Source organism: Balaenoptera physalus (assembly GCF_965194825.1).
Source record: "Balaenoptera physalus genome assembly, chromosome: 16".
NCBI lineage: Eukaryota > Metazoa > Chordata > Mammalia > Artiodactyla > Balaenopteridae > Balaenoptera > Balaenoptera physalus.
The window spans coordinates 72,395,283-72,418,283 of NC_138898.1; the positions used below are offsets into that span (position 1 = coordinate 72,395,283).

The following is a 23,001-nucleotide window of genomic DNA, read 5'->3' on the forward strand; positions in this document are numbered from 1 at the left end:
TACATCTCTGCCCCTATTTTACAATGGAGGAAGGTGAGACCCAGAGGGAGGAAGTGACTTGCCCAAGGTTATGCACTGTAGTGGATTGAATCGTAGCCCCTCCAAAAGACATGTCCATGTCTTAACTCCTGTGGTAAAAAGGTCTTTGCAAATGTAATTAAGTTAATGATCTTGAGATGAAGACATTATTACAGATTTTCTGGGCATGCCCTAAATCCGATGACCAGTGTCCTTGTAAGAGATACACCGGGGAAACTAGACAGAAAAGGAGAAGACTGACACACAGAGAGAAGTTGATGTGAAGATGAAGGCAGAGATGGGAGTGATGTGGCCATAAACTAAGGAAACCAAGGAAAGCTGACAGATACCAGAACTTGGAATAGTCAAAGAAGGATTCTTCTCTAAAGCCTCCAGAGGGAGTAGGGCCTGCAGACATCTTCATTTCAGCCTTCTGACCTTTGGCATTGTGAGAGAATAAATTTCTGTTATTTTAGCCACCTAGTTTTCCAATAATTTGTTATGGCAGCCACAGGAAACTAATATATACAGCAAGTTTGAAGCCTAAGCTTAAGAGCTCTTGGACTCCATTCCCAGCCAGAGCAACCTGCCTTCTCATTGCCTCTGAAATCTTTCAAGTGGCCAGCATTCAGTCTTTTATAAGCAGAGTGGACCATGTGAGGGCTCTAACGACCTAGAGGGCCCATGCCCATTGTACAGAGAACCGCTGCCCTTTCTCTCCAAGGGGCACCATGCCATGTTGTCATCATCTCTTGCCTCCTCTACTCAAATGACCTCAAATGCTCTCCCTGCTTCTACTCTTTCTACCTTCAATCTATTTTATGCATAGTGTCCAGGGTAATCGTAAAAAAAAAAAAAACCAACCACAAATTATATCAGGCCACTTCTCTGCTCTCAATCTTCTGGTGGCTTCCCATTCTCTGGAGTTAAGTCCAAAGTCCTTACCACATCTACAAGGCCCTGCTCTTCTATGGATCTTGTCTTGTACCTGTTCTCTCCACTCCAGCCACAGAGACCTCCTTGCTGCTTCTGCAACATGCTAAGCACACTACTTCTCCAGGTCCTCTGCATTTGCTCCTTTCTCTTTCTGGAACTCTCTCTACCCTGATAGCCCAATGGCTCATCCTCTCACTTCATTCAGGTCTTTGCTTTTCATAGAGGATTTCCCTGGTGGCTGTCACTCTTCATTCCTTTACTATGCTTTGTGTTTCTTTACAGCATGAATCTCCATGCCACCTAGTATAGATTTGTTAGTTTATTATGTTATTGTGCATCTTCCCCATTAGTTCTATGAAGGCAGGGACTTTTGCCTGTTTTATTTAACAGTGTGTGGAACAGCATGTAACAGGTGCTCAATAAATGCAATCCTGAATGAGTAAACAAATGAATGAGGAAGTAGAGGAATGCAGGCTCCATGTAACCATAACTTTTTTTCCTAGAGAAGTCAGAATCTGGATATTTAGGTGAAATTCTACAAATCTGAACCAAAAAATAAATGTTCACTGGGCTGGCTAAAAGAATGTGTCCAAGGGCCACAAGTTTGAGACCCCTGCCCTATAGGATCTGGGTCCCATGGGAACTGTGTTGCTCACATTCAGATGGTGCAGCCCCTCCAGGAACTGAGTGGTTCTTCAGGATCTACCAGCCCTTGAATCTTTAGGCCCAGGCCCCATGAGGTACTGTTTGTTGTTACAGACCAAAGTCATCCAGAGCTCTTGGTTCAAAAGGCAGGATGTGGGCTTCAAGCTTCCAGCTCATCAGTTCAAAGAAAATCTACTTCAGCAGCAATGTCTCCTGGGATGTTTTCACAAGCTTCCCTGGGAGATGATGGGGCCTCTTAAAGGACTAATAATAGACAGGCACGTCCAGTTTCCCAAACATGTCAACCTTAAAAGTGAATGCTATTTTTTCCTTGTTTCCTTTGAGTTACTACGTAGGAAAAGGACATTCTATTATGACAGCCATTGCTCTCCACATGTCACTTAATAACGACTTAGACTCAGCAGCTTCCAGGTAAAATCATCCTAGTAGGACCTGAGCTTCATTAGGCAGAAGTTCAGTGTAGCTGGTTCAAGTCCATCCTGTCTTCCTTCACCGTTTTGTCACCAGTACGCTTTGTACTTAGGCAGGTTTAACCACCGCTCAACAACAATGTGACTTCGGGGGTCTATCCTAAACACTCTGAGCTTTGTTGTCTTTATCCATCATGAAAGTTACTAGACCTACACAGGGTTGCTGGGAGGTCTAAATAAGACACTGCAAGTGCCTGTGACACCCACCTAGCACCTGATGTTTAGTATTATTGAACACCTACTGGACACGGGTTGGGGGTAGGGGGTAATGCCCTTTAAGTTTTCATTCACTCACTTGTTCACACAATTACTCACTTATTCAACCAATATTTATTGAGCTCTGAGAAGGTGTCAGGCACAGAGCTAGGCTCAAGGTGACACAATGTTGAGCAGAGCCTGCTCTCAGAGCCTAGGTCTAGTGCAGGAGTTCATAGTCTAATGCAGCACTGTGTTCCCAGAGTGTGGGGCATGGTGGGGGGACGTTTAGATGCAGTGTGTGGATGGGGCACTAAATCACACTGAATTGCTTATGTAGACAATTATTACTCTTTTGGTTACCTTTCCATCCTTCAGATTCCATCCAGGAGAGAGTCCCAGTTGGATGTTAATGTCTTTAACATCTCTCTAAAATTTGTAAATCTCCCTTAACAAACAAAAGAGGGCCTCAGATGCTGGTGTTTTGGGCAAGTGGCAGCATCTGGAGAGATTTTCATGGTAAGGATACGTCTTGCTATTTGAACTCAGAAACTAGATAGAGATTTTTTTCTAGATGGTGCACAAACATTACCAGCATTTGTGAAGATGGGTCAAGAATGAATGAAAGTTGAGGAAATACTGGCCTCTTAAATTTCTCCCCACGCCCCATTTCACAGTTGAGGAAACTGAGTCTCTTTAATGGCCTCATTTCACAGTTGAGGAAACTGAGTCTGTTTGTGGAGGGAATGGACAGAAGGTAGGGAGTCTTCTTCTAAATGGTCAGGCAAGCAAGGCCAAGAATTGTCTTTGTGGTGGAGTTAGACATGTATATATAAAGTAAAGATTGCCCCTCCCCTCCCTCTGCAGTTGTGTGTGCGTATGTGTGTGTAAGTGTGTGGAGCCACAGGCCTTTCCGAATGAGTGACAGCGGTAGCCCATCCCTCCAGGAGACGCGTGCAGAATGACCAATGGCACGGATACGGGGTGGATGGGTACCAGTCTCTGCAGAGGCCTGGGTGGAAACCGTCGCACCCACCCTTTCCACCCCCTACCCCCCAGGCCCCAGCCCCCGTTCTCGGTTCCCCCGGGGCGCACCCAAGGTGCTCATCGCCTTCATGCAAGCCGGGCCGAGGACGAGGTAGCGGGAGAGGCTCAGGTCTGACGGTCCCTGGCTGCGGTCCCCGCGTCGCAGCGCTGCGGCTGAGAACGCTTCTCTGGGAGGCCGGCAGCCTCGGGGTGCCAGTATGTAAAGCAGCTGGCGGGGCTGGGCGGAACCTGAGGGCGATGCAAATGATGGAGGCGGGGTCTGCCCGCGGCTCCGCCTCCCTCCCCCGCAGCTGGGGCCAGCGGTGCCAAGCGCAGCTGGTCGAGTGGCGGCAGCTGGGCGAGTGACAGCCCCAGCTCCGCGCGCCGCGGCCGCCAGAGCCGGCGCAGGGGAAGCGTCCGCGGCCCCGGGCGGCAGAGCGGCCGCCTTCTCCCGCGCCTCCCGGGCCCGCAGCCCGCGGTACCGCGGCCCCTGGCCGGCACCTCTCGTGCTCCCGCTCCCCGCGCGCAAGATGGCTGACCCGGCTGCGGGGCCGCCGAGCGAGGGCGAGGAGAGCACGGTGCGCTTCGCCCGCAAAGGCGCCCTCCGGCAGAAGAACGTGCACGAGGTGAAGAACCACAAATTCACAGCCCGCTTCTTCAAGCAGCCCACCTTCTGCAGCCACTGCACCGACTTCATCTGGTGAGAGCGCGCCGGCGCAGGGCACCTTCCCGGGGCTCCGAGGGTAGCGCCGTTCGCGGGGACCCCCTCTTCGCGTCCTCCGCGCCCCCCGCGCCTCCGCGGGAGGATAAGCCCCGCCGCGGCCCCAGATCCCGGGCTGCCGCTCCGGACCCTTCTGTCCCGGACTCCCCGGTGGATAGTCCTGCGGCTTCCCGCTCCCCGGGGTCCCAGACAGCCGACCGCGGGGTGCCTCGTGCCCTCTCTTCCTCCCAGCTGCCTCGGAGCGCCTAGGGGTCGCGGCGCGGGCGCCCTTTCTCCACAGGGCTCGGGGCTCCGCTGTCCCTCCCCGGGAGGGCAGCGCCTCGAGTGCCCTCTCGTGCGGGGTTCCCTGTCTCTCTGCCTCCTTCCGGGCTCGAGGCACCCTCACCCCCTTCTCTCCTTTCTGGGGGCAGAACCCTGGGTGCCCTTTTTCTGTCTCCCTGCGGGCATGGGGCATTCTTTCCTCCTCCTCTGTGTCTCCGGGGGCAGCGCCCCGTGTTATCTCTTATTGCTTCTCCCTGAGGGCCTGGGTTCCCCTTTCCACTCTTCAGTTTCCCCCCTTCACATCACTGCGGGGACCCTCCGCTCCCCGGTCTCTCTAGGCATGGGGAGTCCTCGCTCCCTCCCAGTCCCCTAGGGAATGCCACCGCCGCGGGGGCTCTCCCATCCTCCCTCTAGATGCGTCTTTTTCTCTTTCCCCGAGGGCACTCGGGCATCTCTGTGGGCAGAACTCCCGCCTGCCCGCCGCCTCCCACCACGACGGAAACGCTCCCCCCACCCCGCCACCTGGTGGTCGCAGCCTCCTGTCTTCTGCCTTTTGAGGGGAGGTGGAGGTTACCGCTGAGCTCCCACCTCCCCCCTCCCCCCCAGAGGCGGAAGACTCTTGGGCACCCGCCTGTGGCTGGGAGGTTGCACCTGGGCTAGAGGGGCAGGGGGAAGTGGGGTGACTCTGGGGGGGAACTAACTGGTGGCTGGTCTCCTCGGGCTGCCTGACATGTCTCCTTCTGCCTTTGCAGGGGCTTCGGGAAGCAAGGATTCCAGTGCCAAGGTAGGCTGTGGGGTTCTAAGGATGCTGTTTGCGGGAGGAGAAGGTGAAAAAGACTTTCTGGAAATGACTGAGTTAGGCAGAGAGTGAAGGAATTACATTTGTCAGAGTGACCTCCCAAATTAGGAATTCATCACCACAGAAAGGTCTTTAAAAGTGGTGTGTGTATATGGGGCAGAGATACTCCATCCAGGAAGGACCAGTGGAGCTGGGAGGCTCAGCTGGCCAAGGAAGTGCATCCACCCTTTCTCCCTAACCAGCACCAGAAGAGTCAACATAGGTTCTCCTGAACCTATCCTGCCTGGCCACTTCTTCTTGAGATACCCTCCCCCCCAATACCTGTTCATGTGTCCTTCCACTTCCCCTGCCTCATAGAGGTCTCTACAGGTGGCCCCTGCCTCTGCAGATGGTGCATCCCCTAGAAAGGCGACTGTGGTTGTCCCCTGGGCCTCCTCCCTCTCTGAAAGAAGTGGTTCCAGATGGGATGCTTCTCAGATCCTGGTTTCAATTGCCCTTTCTATCTTCTGGCTAGATACAGGAAGGACTCCAAGTGACTGGTTACCTGGGTCTTTGCATCGGGTTTGAGATCCTTTACCCTAGCCAGGGATGCCCAGCCTAGTGGTGACTCGGCCGTCTCTGGTTGCAGATTTGCTCTTCAGATGCCAAATCATCTGTAGTTTTGTTTAACCCTTAGGGTGTCAAACATTTTTTGAATTTGATGCCAACATTTTAGAACTGGGAGATTTCACGAAGTATCTGACTTTGCAGCTTCAAGTTTGCTGAGCATTGGTCCCACTTTCTTTTTAGAACCATCATTTGGAGCTGAGAGCAGCAGTTTTCGTGGACAGGGTGCACATGCACCATTTTGTCTCAGTCGATCCCAACCAGGCCTGCTTCACCCATTTCTGACCCCTATAAGGCATTTGAGTTTGCAACCTCTGGTCTGGAAGGTCCCCCCTTTCCCCCATTTTAGACCAGGTCCACGTGGTTGAGTTTGGTGAGAAATATCACATTTCTGGGGAGTGTCTTAGGGGCAAGTTGATTGCCCTGGCGATCTGGGTTTAGATCAGGGGAAGAAAACATTTGAATGTTAAAGAGTCTGAGATGTGACTTAGCACTGACTGACAGTTCTGTTGTAGCACCTCCACCCTCCAGAGAAAAGTAGAGTGATCCCTGATGAGAGTGAGTGGCATTGTCAGTTGTGCAGAGTGCTGGCAGCGTGGCACTGGTTTCTTCGGAGACTTATATGACCTCTCACCTGAGATCTGGGCAGAGCCCGCTCAGCCAGTGAGCCTTGTAGACCCCCAACCTCTGCCCTCTTTTACCAAGGTTTGGAGCCCCAATTTTACGCACTGCACCAGAGGACTTCCCACGTTCCTTTAAATGGCAGCAATTTCGGCCTTGGTGCACACGGTTGGATTGTTTTCTAGAACTTTGACCCCCGAAGCAGAATGCCAGGGGTGTCTTAGCACGGGAACACGTAGAAGATCTTTGAAGTTACCTCTCACTTCCATGAATCGGTTTCTGTCTTTGTCTCTTGCTGAGGTCAGGGGTGATTTTTGAACATTTTTATTGCTGCTTTCCTATCCCACCTGCTCTGCCGTTATTAACGGTTGGGAAAGTTAACTTCTCAGTGTGCAGGTAATGACACATCTGAAACAGCAGATCTGTTTTTTCAAAGCCAGGAAAATGGTAGGCATTTTCTGGTGCAGTGAGTAAAGCAGAATTAAAGTTTCTAATGAAATATGGCAGCTTTAGAGGTAAGCATGTTTAAATTTTTTTTTTTTTTTATTGCCTTTCTTTTTCTCCTCTCCCTGAGAGGCAGTGTAGGGTAGCGGGCATGTGCACAGGCTATCAGGCTACCACTGTGAGCTTGAATCTTGGCTTGAGACTTCCCAGCCATTTTACTTAACCTCTCTGTACCTCAGGCTCCTTGTGTATAAAATGGGTCCCTGTAACAATACCTACCTTAAAAAATTGCTGGGTGGCTCCAAGTTGTTACAGTATATAAGATGCTTGGACCAGAGTTCAGCACAGACTAAGCACTCAGAAAATATCTGCTCCTATGATTGTCTCCAAAGTAACCCAGTGGTGGGGCAGCTGGTGTGAGAGGAGACTGGCTCTGCAGGGTTGCTTTGCTATGGAGCTGGCTGCCAGGTGAGAGTCTTAAATCCAGCTGTGAACGTCTGGTCGCCCTGTGTCACTGCTTTGGTAGTAAATTCCATTTGGGCTGGAGTGGGAAGGAGCAAGAGGGGGGAAGGGGCAAATTGACAGCCCTTGAAATTGAGATGCTTAGGATCTCATGCTTAGGGATATCCAGGAAGGTGGCAGATTATCCTCAGATGTGCTCAGAGTTACCTGGGACTAGTTTTGGAATCAGAGAGGAGTTCCTTATCTGAGCATTTTTGCACCACATTTTTCCTCTTAAAGTGAATCTAATTAAAATGGGATCAGTATGTTATAGAAAATACATACGGTTTTATTCTCTCACCAAAGTTAGAAGTTCAGAGCCCAAGGTGCTATGCTCCTTTCAGTTTTGTGCTCTACTATCCCAGGAGTGAAAATTATTTCAAAGTCCAAGAAGGATGCTGGACTCTCCAGTCATCACAGCCTTATTTCAGCCAGCAGGAGGAGGAAAGGTACAAAGAGGTGAAGGACACATGCTCACTGTCCTGAAAGTTGCCTCTGATACTTCTGCCTATATGCTATTAGCTAGAACTTAATCACATACCCACACCTTGCTGCAAAGGGGTATGTGGGAAATGTAAGGTTAATTTCAGGTAGACATGTTCCCAGATAAAAGCTATGGCGGGGGGTTTTCCATTTCAAAAGTAGAAGTGGAGAGAGGATCTAGTCTCTGCCTTTCTTGGGTAGGAGTAGTGTAGGATGATCATAAGGCAAGGAAACCACTGAGCCCCATGCTCCATGGTGCTGCCATGGAAATTGGGGATGCTGGGATGGCTTGAGAGAGGAAGGATGGAAAGTCCATAAACCATGGGAAATTGTGGATTTCTGTGTGCTCAGGGGAGTTTAAGAATAGACTTTCTTGCTTTTGTACAGAACTCTAGATTGACTGCTACATAATTTCTCCCTTTTTGTTTCCACTCTGTATTTTCTATAAAACCATTCTCTGTGAGGTAGTTTAAGAATGTCTCTGGTGACAGGGGACTGGAGCTGAGAATCTCTATTATGAAACCCCCTAAATTCTGGATTAGAAATAGGACCGCTCAGATAAGCAAGGCAGACTTCTCTCTGTGGCATTATTTAGAGGAACCAGGGACCAACATTTGTGCCTTCATTGTAGTTAAGACAAGGCTTTGGGTGGAATTAGGCTCTTACCCCAAGAAACTTTTACAGTTGGGCAGAGAGAAAAAAATTTTTTTTAAGGAAGTCACTTAATTAGAAATAGGGAGGCAATAAAATATAGGGATTCAGAATTCCTAGCATGGGGTTGGAGTCAGATAGAACTGGGTTTGAATCTGTGCTCTGCCACCTACTTACTGTGTGAACTTGGGCAAGTCATCCATTTCTAGTGGCCTCGGTCTTCTGATCTGTGAAATGGGCTAATAGTACCTACCTCATAGGGTTATGATGAGGAGTAATGAGGTGGTACAAGAGAAATATCCACTATCGATAACTCTAAGTGAGATGATCATTATTACTTGATTAGCTGTAGGAAACTGTGTCAAAAGGGGACAGAGTTAATTTGGGAACTCATTAAATGACTGTGTCTCTTTCGTGTATTTAGATGGGTTTCTTCTTTGGTATGTTTCTTCATAGATTTTAGGTGACACCAGTGAGTCTAGCCCCAGACAGCCAGCTTGTTTAGATTGTCTTTTCTCACCCTCTTGTGAGAAAAATCTAAACTTGCCATGGACCCTCTAGAAAAACCCCAGTGCACTAATTTTCTGACTATATAGACCTAGCATTGGTGACTATAATGAGTAAACCAGCTCTTTCCTTTCCTGTATAGATTAGAAAACAAGTTTTTAAGCCTTCTTTTTTTAAATTTTATTTTTTTAATTGAAGTAGAGTTGATTGACAATGCTGTGCCAATCTCTGCTGTACAGCAAAGTGACTCAGTTACACACATAGAGACGTTCTTGTTTTACATATTCTTTTCCATTATGGTTTATCCCAGGATATTGAATATAGCTCCCTGTGCTTTTTTAAGCCTTCTAATAGACATTATTCTTAAAAATCCCCAAAGTATTGCATGAATAAAACCATTGCTGGTTTCATCAACATCGACTTTACAGGATACAAGTTTATTTTAGTCTGTAGTTAACACTTAGAGGTTAGAATATGTACTTTTTAAAAACAATAGTCAAAGATGAATCAAAGGTTCATTTTATTTTTGGCATATTTTTCCCGAGGAACTATGATATCCTGAATTTCAGGTTGAACTTTCTCAGTAGAATCATAAATAGGGCCTTTTTTGTGTGCAGTCAAGCCTCTATTATTCCACTTCCCTCCCTTCTCGGAAGCAGATCCCAGAGGCCTGTGATTGAGACTCCGCTTACCTCTTGGCTCTTCTGAATGTGTCCTGGGGGTTCCATGTGGATAAAAGGCAGAGGCTTTTTGAATTTGTGTTTGTTGGTTTGACTTTTTAAGTTTTTCCACCTGAAGTGGGATTTGGGGCTCAGAGTCCCAAATGAAATAAAAAATTTTAAGGGTAGGTTAATGCTGGTAGTCTTAGCAAGAAGGAGGGTTGATTTGTTGAAGAGGCAACAGCCAATTCCTTTTGAGCTGTAGAACACTCAGGGAAAGCTTGAAGCTTTGTCACTGGGCAACAGAATGCCTTTCCAAGTAAATATGGAAAATATGACCTTTGAAAATCTAGTTGACATGATATACCGGTTATTAGAAACTCATTAAAAAATATATTATTTCTGAGTACCAGTGATACTTCAGGTACTGCCCAGAACCAGATATAGCATGTTTATGGTGTATTGGGGTCAATAAAGAAAAAGATATAGAGAAGTTAACTGGTCAAAAGGTAAATCGAAGGTTTGAAAATAAATTGTACATGTTCTTGCTGTTGGGGTCCTCTTTCCTCCGTCTGTCTCTTTCTCTCTCCACACATGCACACACGTACACACACACGTGCACACACACGCAAATAGATCAGTACGTCACAATTTTGAGATTATGCATCTCCTTTTGATGCTTTTCAGCTACAGGTAGTTAAATTATTAAGTACAATTTTTAATCCTCTGGTCTTTTGTCTTTGCAGTCCAGTTAATTCTTGGGTGGGAAGGGGGATCAGCTGAACAGTTCATCATCTCTGGCTGATGTGTTCAAAAGCTTGGTCCCTTATTCTCGGCATCTGATCTAATCTCAAGGATTCTTTGACTTCACTCATCCTATCTCTCCACTGAAATTGTGTGATAGCTTTTTTATAGAGTGTACAAAATTCACAGTGTTTACATGTGGTATTTGGAGGTGTGATGGCTGCTTGACAATCTGGTAGGAAATTTGTATATTTACCACATACGTCCATTTGTCCATCCATCCATCCATCCTTCCAAAATATATTCACTCATTAAGCTCTCTGTGTCAGGAGTTATGTTAGATGGCAGGAATACAAGCGTGAATGAGATTGAGAGGGTCCTTATTGTTGCGGAGCTTACAGTGTAATGGGGGAGATGAGACATTCTACAAAGCATTGCACCAGTATTTAATTTCACTCTTGTTAAGTACTTGGAAGGAAATGTACAGGGTGCTATGGGAATGTGTAGGGGGTGCTAACCTCTGTAAGGGTTGGGGTGGAGTCAGGGAATTCTTTGGCCTGGGAATTAAAAACGAAAACTAGGGACTTCCCTGGCAGTCCAGTGGTGAAGACTCTGCGCTTCCAATGCAGGGGGCTTGGGTTCGATCCCTGGTCAGGGAACTGAGCTCCCACATGCCGCACAGAAACAAAAACAAAAAACAAAACACAGACAACTTCTCATTCTTTGAGGTAATTGGAGAAAGTCTGAGTTGTCAAGGAGCCGGAGCTAAAAATCTGTATCGTGAAGCTGCTTATATCCTGGATAAAGATACGCAGGAGGTCTTATCCCTGTGACGTTCTGTGGAGAAGCCCTGAATCTTTATTTGTGCCATGGTTGCAGGTAAGATGAATATTTAGTAGAAATAGACGGTTACGTTAAGATGGCTTCTTTCTCAGTTTGGCAGACAGAGAACGTCATCTCCTCTTAGCTAATAACTCATAATGAGCCGACTTCCCTTTTGTTCAGGGGTTGCAGTTCGAGGTGGCTGCTCTAAAAGAGAAAAATCAGATCATTTCAGAGGTGGAGGGGCAAGTCTGAGACAATAGATTGAGAATAAATAAAAAGAGGGAGCAGTTATACATATATATGTGTATACACACACACAGATTCTTTTCCATTATAGTTAATTACAAGATATTAAAGTGTATGACTGAGTCACTCTGCTGTACACCAGAAACTAACACAACATTGTAAATCAACTATACTTCAATTAAAAAAAAGAGAGAGAGCAAAATCTGTCAGTGAAAGGCATTTGTGAGCTGAAAGCCAGTTTTCAGGGGCACAGGATTACTTGCATTTTCTCCTGAATATCTTCCTCATCCTGGGTCCATGTCTGATTTTCTACAACCATTCATTCCATTGGTTTAGGCCGTGTGTTTTCTCTTATTTGGAAGATAATTTTTAAGTAGTTTCACAATAAGCAGCATTGACTCACACGTAGAAAAAGATCCTTTGTCAATTCTCTTTCCATTTTTCTGATTTCTTCAAGGAGAAAGTCTCAGTCTCTCTAATACAAATCTGGGTACTTCGTAAATGTTCTTTATTGTTTTTATTATAAAGGGTCTACAGGGAATTGTGGAAACATAAAGATGTGTTAGCTTCTACCAGTAACCCACTTTTACCTAATGTTGAGCCTCATGCTCTTCTACCTCTGGGCCTGATTTCTTACTGGCGCTTCCTCCTTGTGAGTAGGGAAGGGGAGTTCGGTGTCTTCCCTGGAAATGTTTGGTGTTGGAAGGAAGCTCTGTGTTGCAGAGGGTTGAAAGGCACAGCAACCGCAGGCTCTGGAAGAGACGGTGGCCTTTTTTCAGGAGTGTCAGTCTTCTAATATTACTGTTGTTACTGTTGCTGTTGTTGTTACCTTTTCATTGTCCTTGGCCTGCTTGTTTGTATCTCTTGGAGGTCTCTTTTTCCCTCAGCCGACATGCAGAAATTTGCCCTACCGGGTCAGAAGGGGAACTCAGACTCAGACTAGGAGGGTTCTGATCCCCCTTATTGAGTCTTGGCATTTGCTAAGTAAATGGAAATTAACTTTGCTCAACAATAACTGTGTTCCTGGGGGGAATTCTAGACTCTTCCTTTACCTTGCCACTGCCCAGTTACCAGACTTTGGGCTTCTAGATAGGCAGTAAAAATTGGGCTTGAGAGTGAAGGCTCAAATATCAAACAGACCTGATTTCTTATCCTGGCTTTCTTTCTCCATGGCTTTGTGACCCTGGGCTGGTGAAACATGATCCTGCCTTTATCCACCCATCCATCTATCCACTCACCCACCAATCCATTCCTCTCTCCACCCAGTTGTTTTCCATCCATCATCCATCTACTCATCCATCCATCTATCCATCCATCCATCCATTTCCACATCCATCTAGCCATCTGTCCATCTATCCATTCATTCAGTAAATATTTATTGAGTGCCTACCATGTATCAGGTACTGTTCTAAGCACTGGAACTAGAGCAGTGAACAAGACAGAATCCCTGCCCTCAGAGACATTTGGTAGAAGAATAGCAATTAATACATTTTAGTAGAAGAATAGTAATTAACAAGTAACGTAGAAGAAATATATTGTATAATGTCAGGTTCCAATATGGGCTTTGGAGAGAAATAAGACACCATGCTTGCCCTTGAAAATCTCCCTGGTCTTTTGAGGGGAGAACAGCACATGGCCAATTACTTCTGGTACATAAATGAGAAGTGTTACACCGAGGGTGTGAAAAAGCTTTGAATGACATCCTTACTCCTAGGAGGGGTTGAGAAGATTCCACACAGGAGCTGACATTTGGGAACAATCTTCCAGCAGGAGTAGGAGTTCCCAGATTGACACGGGGGCGGGGGCAGGGGAGGGTGTTTCAGGCAGAGGACAGCACAAGTGGAGCCCTGGAGGAGAGAAAGGGGCTCATGTGGGGAACAGGAAGGAGGGTGTGTGAGGGATGAGCTGGTGGGAGGGGAACGTCCTGTCGGGGGTCTGGACCTCGTGAAGGCAGCGTAGTGACTAGGAAGTGGCTGTTGTCATTGCTGTCGAGCGGGATGTGTGTGGGTGAGTGAAATGGCCAAATGTTTGAAAAAGAGCATGAGATGCATTCTGAAGCCATAATTGCCGTGACTCAGATCCTGAAATTCCAGGCTGGTAGGGTTGGAGGTCAGGTAAGAGAAGCTGAAATGACCATTTAGAAGCAGTGGGGGAGCGTTCCCAGAGCATCTAGGGGCTGCTGCCATTTTTCACATCCTAAAGAGACGTTTGGACTTTCATGTCAGTCATACTGTTGATTATCCTATTTTGGGAGATGGTTACTGGGTTATTTTTATGGTTCTAACAATAGGGATATTGCTCTTCACTGCATCCTTAATCGTAGAGGGCCGCAGAAGTGATTTTTTTCTCTAGAAGGAATCCTCCCACTCCTTTTCTCCTTCTCTCCTGCTATCATGCACCCAGCTCGTGTTTATTGAGCACATGCTGCACTGGTGGTGAAGAATTTGTGCTTTGGAGACAGAAAGGCATGGGTATAAATCTTGGCCTCTTGCTATGGGACCTTGAACATGTTACTTAAACTCTTTGAACTTTTGGTTCTTCCAGAGGTCAAAGGCAGTGACAGAACCTAGTTTATAAGGCACATGGCAGGTGTTTCCTGAGCACCTTGCCTGACATACAGTGAGTACTTGATAAACAGGGCTGTTTCCATTATTTCTAGGGCTGGGCACTGTCTTGTCCTTACTGAGTTTATAGTCTTGTTGGGAGGCAGGATGAATGCTCCTGAGTCAAGGACATGATGCAGGAATGAATGTGCTTACATGTTGTGGTCAAGAGCCCTCAGGGGGACTGACAGTGGATCTGAGGGAGGCGTGCTCAGCTGCCGTCAGAGAGGTGATTTGAACATGGGTGAACACAGTGCTTTCTGTGCTACAGTTTCCTGGCTTTCGATGCTTTAATTTTGTGGGGAACCTCAGAAAGCTGAATTGAAATCTGCGATTGCCCCATCTGCTGCCTCATTTTGGAAACGTGTTGATGGCGTTTCAACTTCAAATGGATTTCTGACAAGTTCACCTTTAAAATTTGGGGGTCCCTTCAGCCTCTGGGTGGGATGTTCATGTGCTCTTTTGGGTTGAAGAAGCTAGCAAATAATGTGGGTGAAGGTAGAGGGTGAGCTCTACAGGACTGTCTCTTGTCGTGATGGATTTTTATGGAATAGACCTATTTTGAAGACCTTCCCTCCCTAAAGGGGGGGATCATTCTTTACCGTTTAGGCAAAGCGGCAAATGAGAATTTTGATAGTTATCTGGATTTTTTTTGTGTGCGTGGCAAAATGTATGGTTGGGGGTATTAATAATTCTATCTGGGCCACCGGTACACTTAGGGATGCAGGATTGGCATATAGGGTGGTGAGGGACCGTTTTCTGTTTTGGTTAGAGGTCTATGTTTTCGTGGCTGGCTCTCTGTTTTTCCCAGGGTTGAGTCCAGAATCCGTAACATGAGTTACAAGTTTGCCTGATCTGGGCCCTCACAATCCTCCCCTTGTACCATGCTTCCACTTGCATTTCACTTTCTGGTTGAAGACCCAACTGGTGGTCTTTCTCAGTATGACACAGCCCTGCCCAGCCTAGGGCTTTTGCACCTGCTCTGTCTTCAGCCTGAATCGCTCTTCCCTTTCCTCTTCCCCCACTCGCCTCCTACTTCTCCTTCAGAACTTAGCTCAAATGTCACTTTTTCAGAGAAGTCTTCCCTGATCTTCCAAATCAGGTTCCCCCTTGTAGTCTCATAACCCCTTGTCACTTTTACATTTTTCTAATTGTATATTTATTCGAGTGTTTAGTGTTTGTCTTCCCTACAAGAATGTAAGTTTCGTAAGAGTAGGGACCACATCTGTCTCATTTCCTGTTGTTTCTGGAGTACTTGGCTCCATACCTGGCACGTGGTATGTGCTCGTAGATACTTTTTAAATGAATGAATGGTATAGGGGAGAAGAACTCCATTGAGGGAGTCATTTGATTTGGCTTTTGGTGCTAGTTTTGGTATAGCTTGATCTGTGATTTTTATAAAGAGTGTATCACTTCCTAGTTTACAAGCTCTGGTCATTTTTGTTTGAACCAAAAAAAAAATTGCCCTCATTAAATCCTGTTGAGAAGTGATTTTCAGAAGTATGTGAATGCTGCAGTCTTAACTTTGGGCAGAGCCTCAGGCTTTGGCCACGTTTCACTGTGAAGATAAAGAGTTTCTCCACTGAAGTCCCTTCTTTGGGACCCTGGTGGACTGGAGTGAGAATAATTTCCTTTGACGTAATGTAAACTGGAGGCTACTGAAATGGCCATCTGAGTAGAATAGTGGGTACGTAATGGAATACTATACAGCAACGAGAATGAACAGATTCCAGCTATACACAGCATAGATGACTCTCACAAACAACCTGTGAGCTAAAATGCCAGTACGTTCTGTATGATTCCATGCACTTGAATTGAAGTTCAGGGACAGGTGAAAGTAATCATAGGCGATAGCAGTTAGGATGGTGATTACCCACCGGGGGACTGGTGGGGACTAAGAGGGGCTACTAGGGTGCTGGCGATGTTGTTTCTTAATCTGGATGCTGGGGGGTTCAGATTGTGACCATCCATTGAGCTGTAGACATGTACCCACTTTTCTGTTACGTATATTCCACTTTAACAGAAACAACTAAAAAGCACAGAGTTTTGGGAATTCCTTAGCGGTCCAGTGGTTAGGACTCTGCGCTTTCACTTCCGAGGCCCCAGGTTCAAGCTGTGCTCGGGGAACTAAGATCCCACAAGCCACGTGACGTGGCCAAAAAAAAAAAAAGTACATAGTTTCAAGTCACTGAGAATCTGAGAAATGTTAGTGGGGACTTTTTCAGTTTTGCACACAGAAGTGAAATCTGTACAGGAGACAAGCACCTTCTGGAGTCACCCATTGAGGGATGGTGCTGTTTGCCTTTTTGGGGGGACATCTGCTTCCCATTTCAATGTTGCCCATCGGTAGCAAACTGTAGAACAAAGAAGCCAGGACATTCTGACAGTTTTCCCACCCAGTAATGTAGCTCTGTTAATACCAGGAAAACTTGAGCTCATAAACTACTTTTAGGGCTTGCATTTAAAACATTCTCTATTTGCTAAGGTATTAGTCAGAATCTATGAAAGCTGCTATAACAGATAAGCCTTGAAGCCTCTGGCTTGAGAGGAAGGGATTTATTTCTCACTCACGGCACAGACCACTGCAGGCGATCCTGGTCAGGCAGCCTCCCGCCCAGTCATCCAGGGCTCCAGGTAACTCTCCACTGGGCAGGTGGATGGGGAGAAGGAACACAAGAAAGCACATTCATTTCAGAACCACTTCAGCCAGGAAGGGACACATATCACTTCTGCTCACATTCTCGTGGCCGGAGCTTGGGCACAGGGCTGCGTCAACTGCACGTTGACCAGCTCGGGAGCAAAAGAAAACAGGGGAGTGTTGAGAACCGCAAACCCTACTCTAGTCCCCAAAGCCATGGTTTCCTTTGACTTCCTTGGAGCTGGTGTATCCAATTTTACCTCTAACTTGACTTCTTTAAACCTGAGAGGTGAAACTCTAGACCTCTTTATCTTATCAAACATAGGAGGGGATGTTAGGGGGAGAACACAGTCTGTTTGTGTTGCTTAGTGTGAAATAGAGACACTCTTCTTACTTTTAGCTGGTAGAACAATCTGGTTCTTGTCAGAATTTCCAGTTTTCCAGCCAGTCAGAATTCTTGCAGCTTCTAGTTGCCAGTGGACATCACAAACGCTATGAGGAGTCAGGAATAAGCTCACCCGGTTACTTCTTTTGGGAAAGTCTTTTGCTTATTTGTCATCTCTCCTACGGAAGAATCTTTTGGTAGTCCTACTTTTCGATGTTTGACTGAACACCTAATTTGACTGGACACAATTATCTGGTGTTTAACGAACCACCTCAAACCTTTAGTGTCTTCAAATCACCACCATTTTATTTTGCTCTTGTTTCTGTGGGTCAGTAATTTGGGCTGGGCTCAGCTGGGTGGTCCTTCTGGTCTAGGCAAGGACTGGCTGTTCGTGGCTGGGCTCACCCGTGTCTGGGGCCTCAGCTAGGACACCTGGGACACCTGGGGCCTTTCTCCAGGTGGTCTCTCATCTTCAGTGGGCTGGCCCGAGCTTGGTCACGTGGTGGTGGGTGCGTTCCCAGTGCATTCACGAGCAGGGGCCCAGCCTCTTGAACTCTAGGCTTAGAACTTGCACAGTGTCATTGCTCCCATATTCTGTGAGTGAAAGGGAATCACAAGCCCATCCCAGAAATAAAGGAGGAAAGAGAGGGGGGAAGAGACTCTTCCTCTTGATGGGAGAAGCTGCATATACCATGTGGCATTTTGGGGGACCTAGTAGACCAGTTTCATCGTGGCCCTCATGACTGCTTAGTTCCAGTACAGTGTGCATCTGCTGGACTGACCTTGAATCTGCGGTGGGTCCCGAGTCAGCGCTCACCACTTAACACCTAATAACAGGACTCAAGTCATAGGGAAGTGAAAGGGCCAAATGCTTTACGTAAAGGGCACAGCCCAGGGCTTAGTGCACATGAAACACTGACTACTACCACCATCACTACCAAATACACCACCATCACTACTGAATACACCACCAAGTATTGTCATTACTACCACCTGGGTCCTGCTGTGGACTTGGCACTACACTAAATGCTTAAGATTCATAACACGAGGCCCCTGCCCTTGAGGAGGGAGAGATCTGAGAAAGAAAGAGAGGTGAATGAAGCCGTGTCATCCAGTGTGGCACGTGTGATCACAGAGCTGCAGTGGAGTGGGATGAGGTCGAGGGCGTGGGTTCAGACCTCAGCTCCATTGCTGCACATTCGAGGGCTTGGGTGCCTTTCTTAACCTCTTTAATCTCTGGTTTCCTCATCTGTGAAATGCAGGTAACAGCACAGAGCCCACCTCCTAGGATGCCATGTGGATTGAATGAGACCTGGCATGCAAGGAACATATGATTGCTTGTTAAATGTTAGTTCTGAAAAACAATTCTCAAAAATACCTTTGAAAAGTGTCCTAAAGGCACCATTTTTACTTCAGTCTCCTCCTGTGACTCTGGCCAATGTCATTGCTGCTTTGTCTTCAAAGATGAAGATTTACAAACAGGTGGCTTATGGGAGGAGGAGCTCTTGGGAACAACACCTGTACGGGATGGAGGGAGGCAGGGAAGAGAGAAGTTGAACTGCAGTGCAATAGTTGTAATAGAGGCCAAAGCCAATCCCATGGCTGGAGCTGGGATGGCCCTTCAGAACTGGGACAGTGGGGACCCGCAACAAGTGGGCACTGGCTGTGGGCTGCTCTGGGGAGCTGGCATTACCTTGGGTAAGGCAGCTTTCTTCTTTAAGGGAAGAGTCCCAGGGAGGACGCATCTGTGAATCATTGGCCTTCAGCACTCCCAGCAGGGAGTGTCCTGGTCCTACAGGTGTGAGTAGGGTCTAGGGGATGCTCTGTGGGGTCCACAACATGCTTCCGGTTCTCTCTTAGAGGTTGAACATTCCAAACCGTATCTCCTTGACTGTTAGTAACCCTGCGGGCCTTCATCCTTGGCCTCTTCCCAGAACTGATTTAGTTGCTATGTAGATTCATAGACCGTATCTTCCAGCACTGAAATACCATTTACAGAGAGCCTTAATCCAAGTAGGACATGGGAATGGCTTGCCCAAGGTCATTTAGCTACCCGGGAGGAGACCTGGATTTACATACCTCCCCTTACTTTCCCTCTACCATGCTCTCCTGAGTCACAGGAGATTCCCTCTTTATTCTAAGCCTGGACTCCGTGACCTCGGTGCCTTGACCTTCACCTTTACACCTCCTTGCAGCTCCACTCTGGAGAGAGTTTTCTTGAATTCCTTTAAATGTGTTTTTTAAACTGTGGATCATCGCTCATCTGAGGGTCATGAAATCAATTTAGTAGGTCATGAACACCGTGAAAAAATAAACTTGAAAGTAGAATGCATGACGTAAGTATTGTTGCATAAAACGTCTATTTCATGTATACATATATAGGCATGTGTGAACTGGGTCACATGTAAAATGTGTTTCTCACTGTGGGCGATGGTCAACGCAGTTTGAAAGTCATTGTGAAAAGTATAGACAAGAGGTGCTGGAGGCTCATGAAGTTGACTTTTTTTTTTTTTTTTAATTTATTTATTTTATTTATTTATTTTTGGCTGTGTTGGGTCTTCGTTTCTGTGCGATAGCTTTCTCCAGTTGTGGCAAGCAGCAGCCACTCTTCATCGCGGTGCGCGGGCCTCTCACTATCGCGGCCTCTCTTGTTGCGGAGCACAGGCTCCAGACGCGCAGGCTCAGTAATTGTGGCTCACGGGCCCAGTCGCTCCGCGGCATGTGGGATCTTCCCAGACCAGGGCTCGAACCCGTGTCCCCTGCGTTGGCAGGCAGATTCTCAACCACTGCGCCACCAGGGAAGCCCCATGAAGTTGACTTTTGAGGTCCATGGACTGTTGAGGCTTTATTTATTTTTAGAGATGATATAAATGCATTGTTTTGAATTCTTTATAATTAGATGTTTTATTCTCACCCCATCACACTGTCCCAAGATTATTTTGATGATCATCTTTGAGCCTTAAACATATCACTGATAAGAGTTATTTTTCCAAATAGAATTCTAAGTGGGGGATAAGAGTTTTTTAAAATGGAATTATTGGTTCAGATGGAACTGCCTGGCCTGACCTGTCACTTGGGTGAAGTGTTCCAGCGCTGTGTCAAGTGCTGGCAGAGAGCTGTCCCTCTTGTGCAGACAAAGAACTGGTTATCCTGGGGGATAATGTGGGTTGAGAAAGAAGTGTCTTATGAACAGAATCAGCACAGAGGGAGGGAGGAGGAGGTCTTCAGGTGCAGGCATGGAGGTGGGCCATGTCGTCCGGGGGGCACTCTGCTGAGGTCAGCTTCCAGCTGGGCCTTCCAAGGGCTGGGATTCAGGCTGTGTTTCTATTCTCCGGTGTCCTCCATAGGTGGGGGCTGAAATGACAGTTGGCCTCATTGTGTTTCCCTTTTGGCCTTCTCTGATTTGGGGTCTAAGGCCGGGGCACTCCAGATGGGACAAAAAAAAGTCAGGTTCAAGAGAAAAATGAAATTTGGGCTAGACCTGTTCCTGCTTGAGTGTATGTGTCCCCGGCAGGCAGGTTCTCTTTTAGCTGGGGAGACAGGCCAGGGAAATTTCCATTTCGTGGACATCTTCAAATAAGGCTTTCAAAGGCCGCTGACTCAAGCTGATGTTTATTTAGTACTTACTATGTGCCTGGCACTGTTCTAAATGTTTCACATGTATTAACTCTTTTAATCCTCATGACAGCCCAATGAGGTTGCTACTGTTATTATTCCCATTTTATGCTGAGAAAACTGAGGCACGAAGAGTTAAGAAATTTTTCCAAAGTTACATAGAGTTGGGATTCAAACATAGATTTGAGTTTAGGATTGTATAAAAGGAATGTCGAGATGGTGCTGGTGACAGCGATGACATGAGGGCTTGCGATGAGCTGGGGATTCACAAACTTCCTCCCTCTGAATCTTCATCCTTCACTAAGATTTGCTATTATTATTATCCCCGTTCACAGGTGAGGAAACAGGCTTAGCAAGGATAAAGAGTTTTCCTGAGAACCGCAGAGCCCAGATTGAATTCAGGACTGTCTGAGTCAGATTCCGAGTTCCCAGTCACTAAGGTGAAGGGCTTGGGGTGGGAGAGAGCATTGGTGCCGGGGGGTGGGGTGGGGTGGGGAGGGCCCCTGGCAGAGTGAGGGGGGACAGCGGTCAGGCAGGCTTTGGGGTGCTTGATGGTGGTCCGGCTCATCCCTCAGAGCTGGGAAAGTGTGCTTGCTACAGCAGTGGGTGAAACTGGCAAGACTTGACCAGGAAATTCCCTAGTGGGAGAAAATGTTTTCAATAAATTGTTTTTGTCCAATGAGGGAGTTAGCACATCTGTAGATTTTTAGCCATGGCCCTGAATGAGGAATTCAGAAAGTGGCTTCCGGTCTGAGGTCTTTTTTTGGTGGTCATGTGACTGCAGTCAGCTGATTTCTTTGTGCGTGAGCTGCTGGGCTGGGAGGACTGGCTGAGAAGCATGAAGTCCTTGCATCATTTGGAAGGAAGGGTTCACGTACAGCAGACATGTCCATGAAATGATAGAACTTCCCCAAAGAGCTGTTCTAATTTACTGAGGCACCGAGCTTAATGCTTCACACATGATCACATTTAAAGTCTGCAGCACCCTAGGAGATAAGTCTCATTTTCCCTCCACGAGGAAACGGAGGCTCAGCGATATTTAGTAACTTGCCCCAGGACTTGACGCTAAGAAGTATTTGAAGAGGGCGACAAGCCCAGTCTGATTATGAAGCTCGTGGTTCGAGGATTCTGCCAGGACCCTTGATGAGCCTTTGGCCAGGGCATAGTGACATATCAAGGTGTGGTTTGTGTGAGTGAAAAATGTTGCCTGCCGTATCAGCAAACAAAGGATGCCGCAGCCATCGAGCCGTCAGCCACGTAACTCAGGATGGAGGAAAATGGGCTGCCCACTGCCAAGCCCTCAGCCACTGCAGCCACCCCCAGCGGTGCACCCTGAGGGGACTTGGGATGGGAAAGAACAGGATGCTGGCCCTAGACAGCTAAGGTGCATATCAGAGGAATGATTTCAGTGAGCCCAGGCTCTTGCATCTTCCCATACATAGAAAAGCACTAAATTCATTAACTCGAGATATCTGGTTTTCTTTAATTAACAGTAATCTTTTGATGTTCCACTACCTGGTTTTTGTTGCAAAGACCCCTATATATCCTGGCTCCTCCCTTACCTCTTTTTTTTTTTTTTTTTTTTTGCATTTATAATGAAAAGGTTTTATTTTCATCACAAGAAGCACACAGACCATACACACCGACAGATGTAAAAAAAAAAAAAAGTGTATTACGCATCTTCTGCAAATTCACAGTACAAAAGATACTGCCTTTTAAATATGTAATGTAAAAAAACCAAGAAGAAAAACAATATAATAAAAAAATCATTGATATCATAACACAACACACTGGAACCCACTGGCAGCTTCTGAAAACCAAAGGGCAGCCCATCTTGTGGAGCTCCTGATTGGGTGGAGGGCGGCAGTCTGTACCTGCATTTTGTTGCTAAGAGCTCAGGGTCCCTTATCTCTTTGGAGCCTTCCCTCAGAGCCATCTGAGAGGCTGTCTTCCGGGCTTAAGTACTCAGTTTTGTCTGCCAAATAAAACATAATTCTCAACTTTTAAGTTGTGCATTTTTTTTCACTTGACATTTACAGTCCTGTGTATTTTCCAAAATCCACATAGAGGAGAGTAATATAAAAGGAATAATAGCACAGTGTGGTCCAGCTGGCATATTCGGCCATCCCCTCATGTGCAGGGGGTAATACAGAGCAATAAGGCATGTTTCTCCCCTCCAGCAGCCCACAGTCTCATAGGAAAGTCCATAAATCAAACATTCATAACACAGTGTGATATGCACTATAATGGTGATAGAGGTGGGGATTCTGGGAGCAGCTCGAGTCCCAGGGTCCTGGGAGGCTGCACGGAGGAGCTCAAGTTCTAAGTTGAGTTTTGAGGCAGCGGAAGTGGTGAGAGAGTGAAGCAGAGTGTCAGTGAGG

General features: G+C 46.9%; 1 protein-coding gene and 1 long non-coding RNA gene across 4 annotated transcripts in view; one reads left to right on the forward strand and one right to left on the reverse strand.

The window, feature by feature from the left end:
• Window positions 1-23,001, reverse strand: part of LOC309645684 — a 594,963-nt gene that overhangs the window by 66,605 nt on the left and 505,357 nt on the right. The window lies entirely within an intron of this gene.
• Window positions 3,454-23,001, forward strand: part of PRKCB (protein kinase C beta) — a 315,654-nt gene continuing 296,106 nt past the window's right edge. Inside the window, exons 1-2 of one of the 3 annotated variants that reach the window (XM_082431039.1) lie at window positions 3,454-4,011; window positions 5,046-5,077. In XM_082431039.1, the coding sequence (XP_082287165.1) occupies window positions 3,842-4,011; window positions 5,046-5,077 (202 nt within the window). In that variant the 5' untranslated portion in view covers window positions 3,454-3,841. The remainder of the gene's footprint in view (window positions 4,012-5,045; window positions 5,078-23,001) is intronic. The other 2 variants (XM_082431040.1, XM_082431041.1) reach the window with 2 other exon arrangements.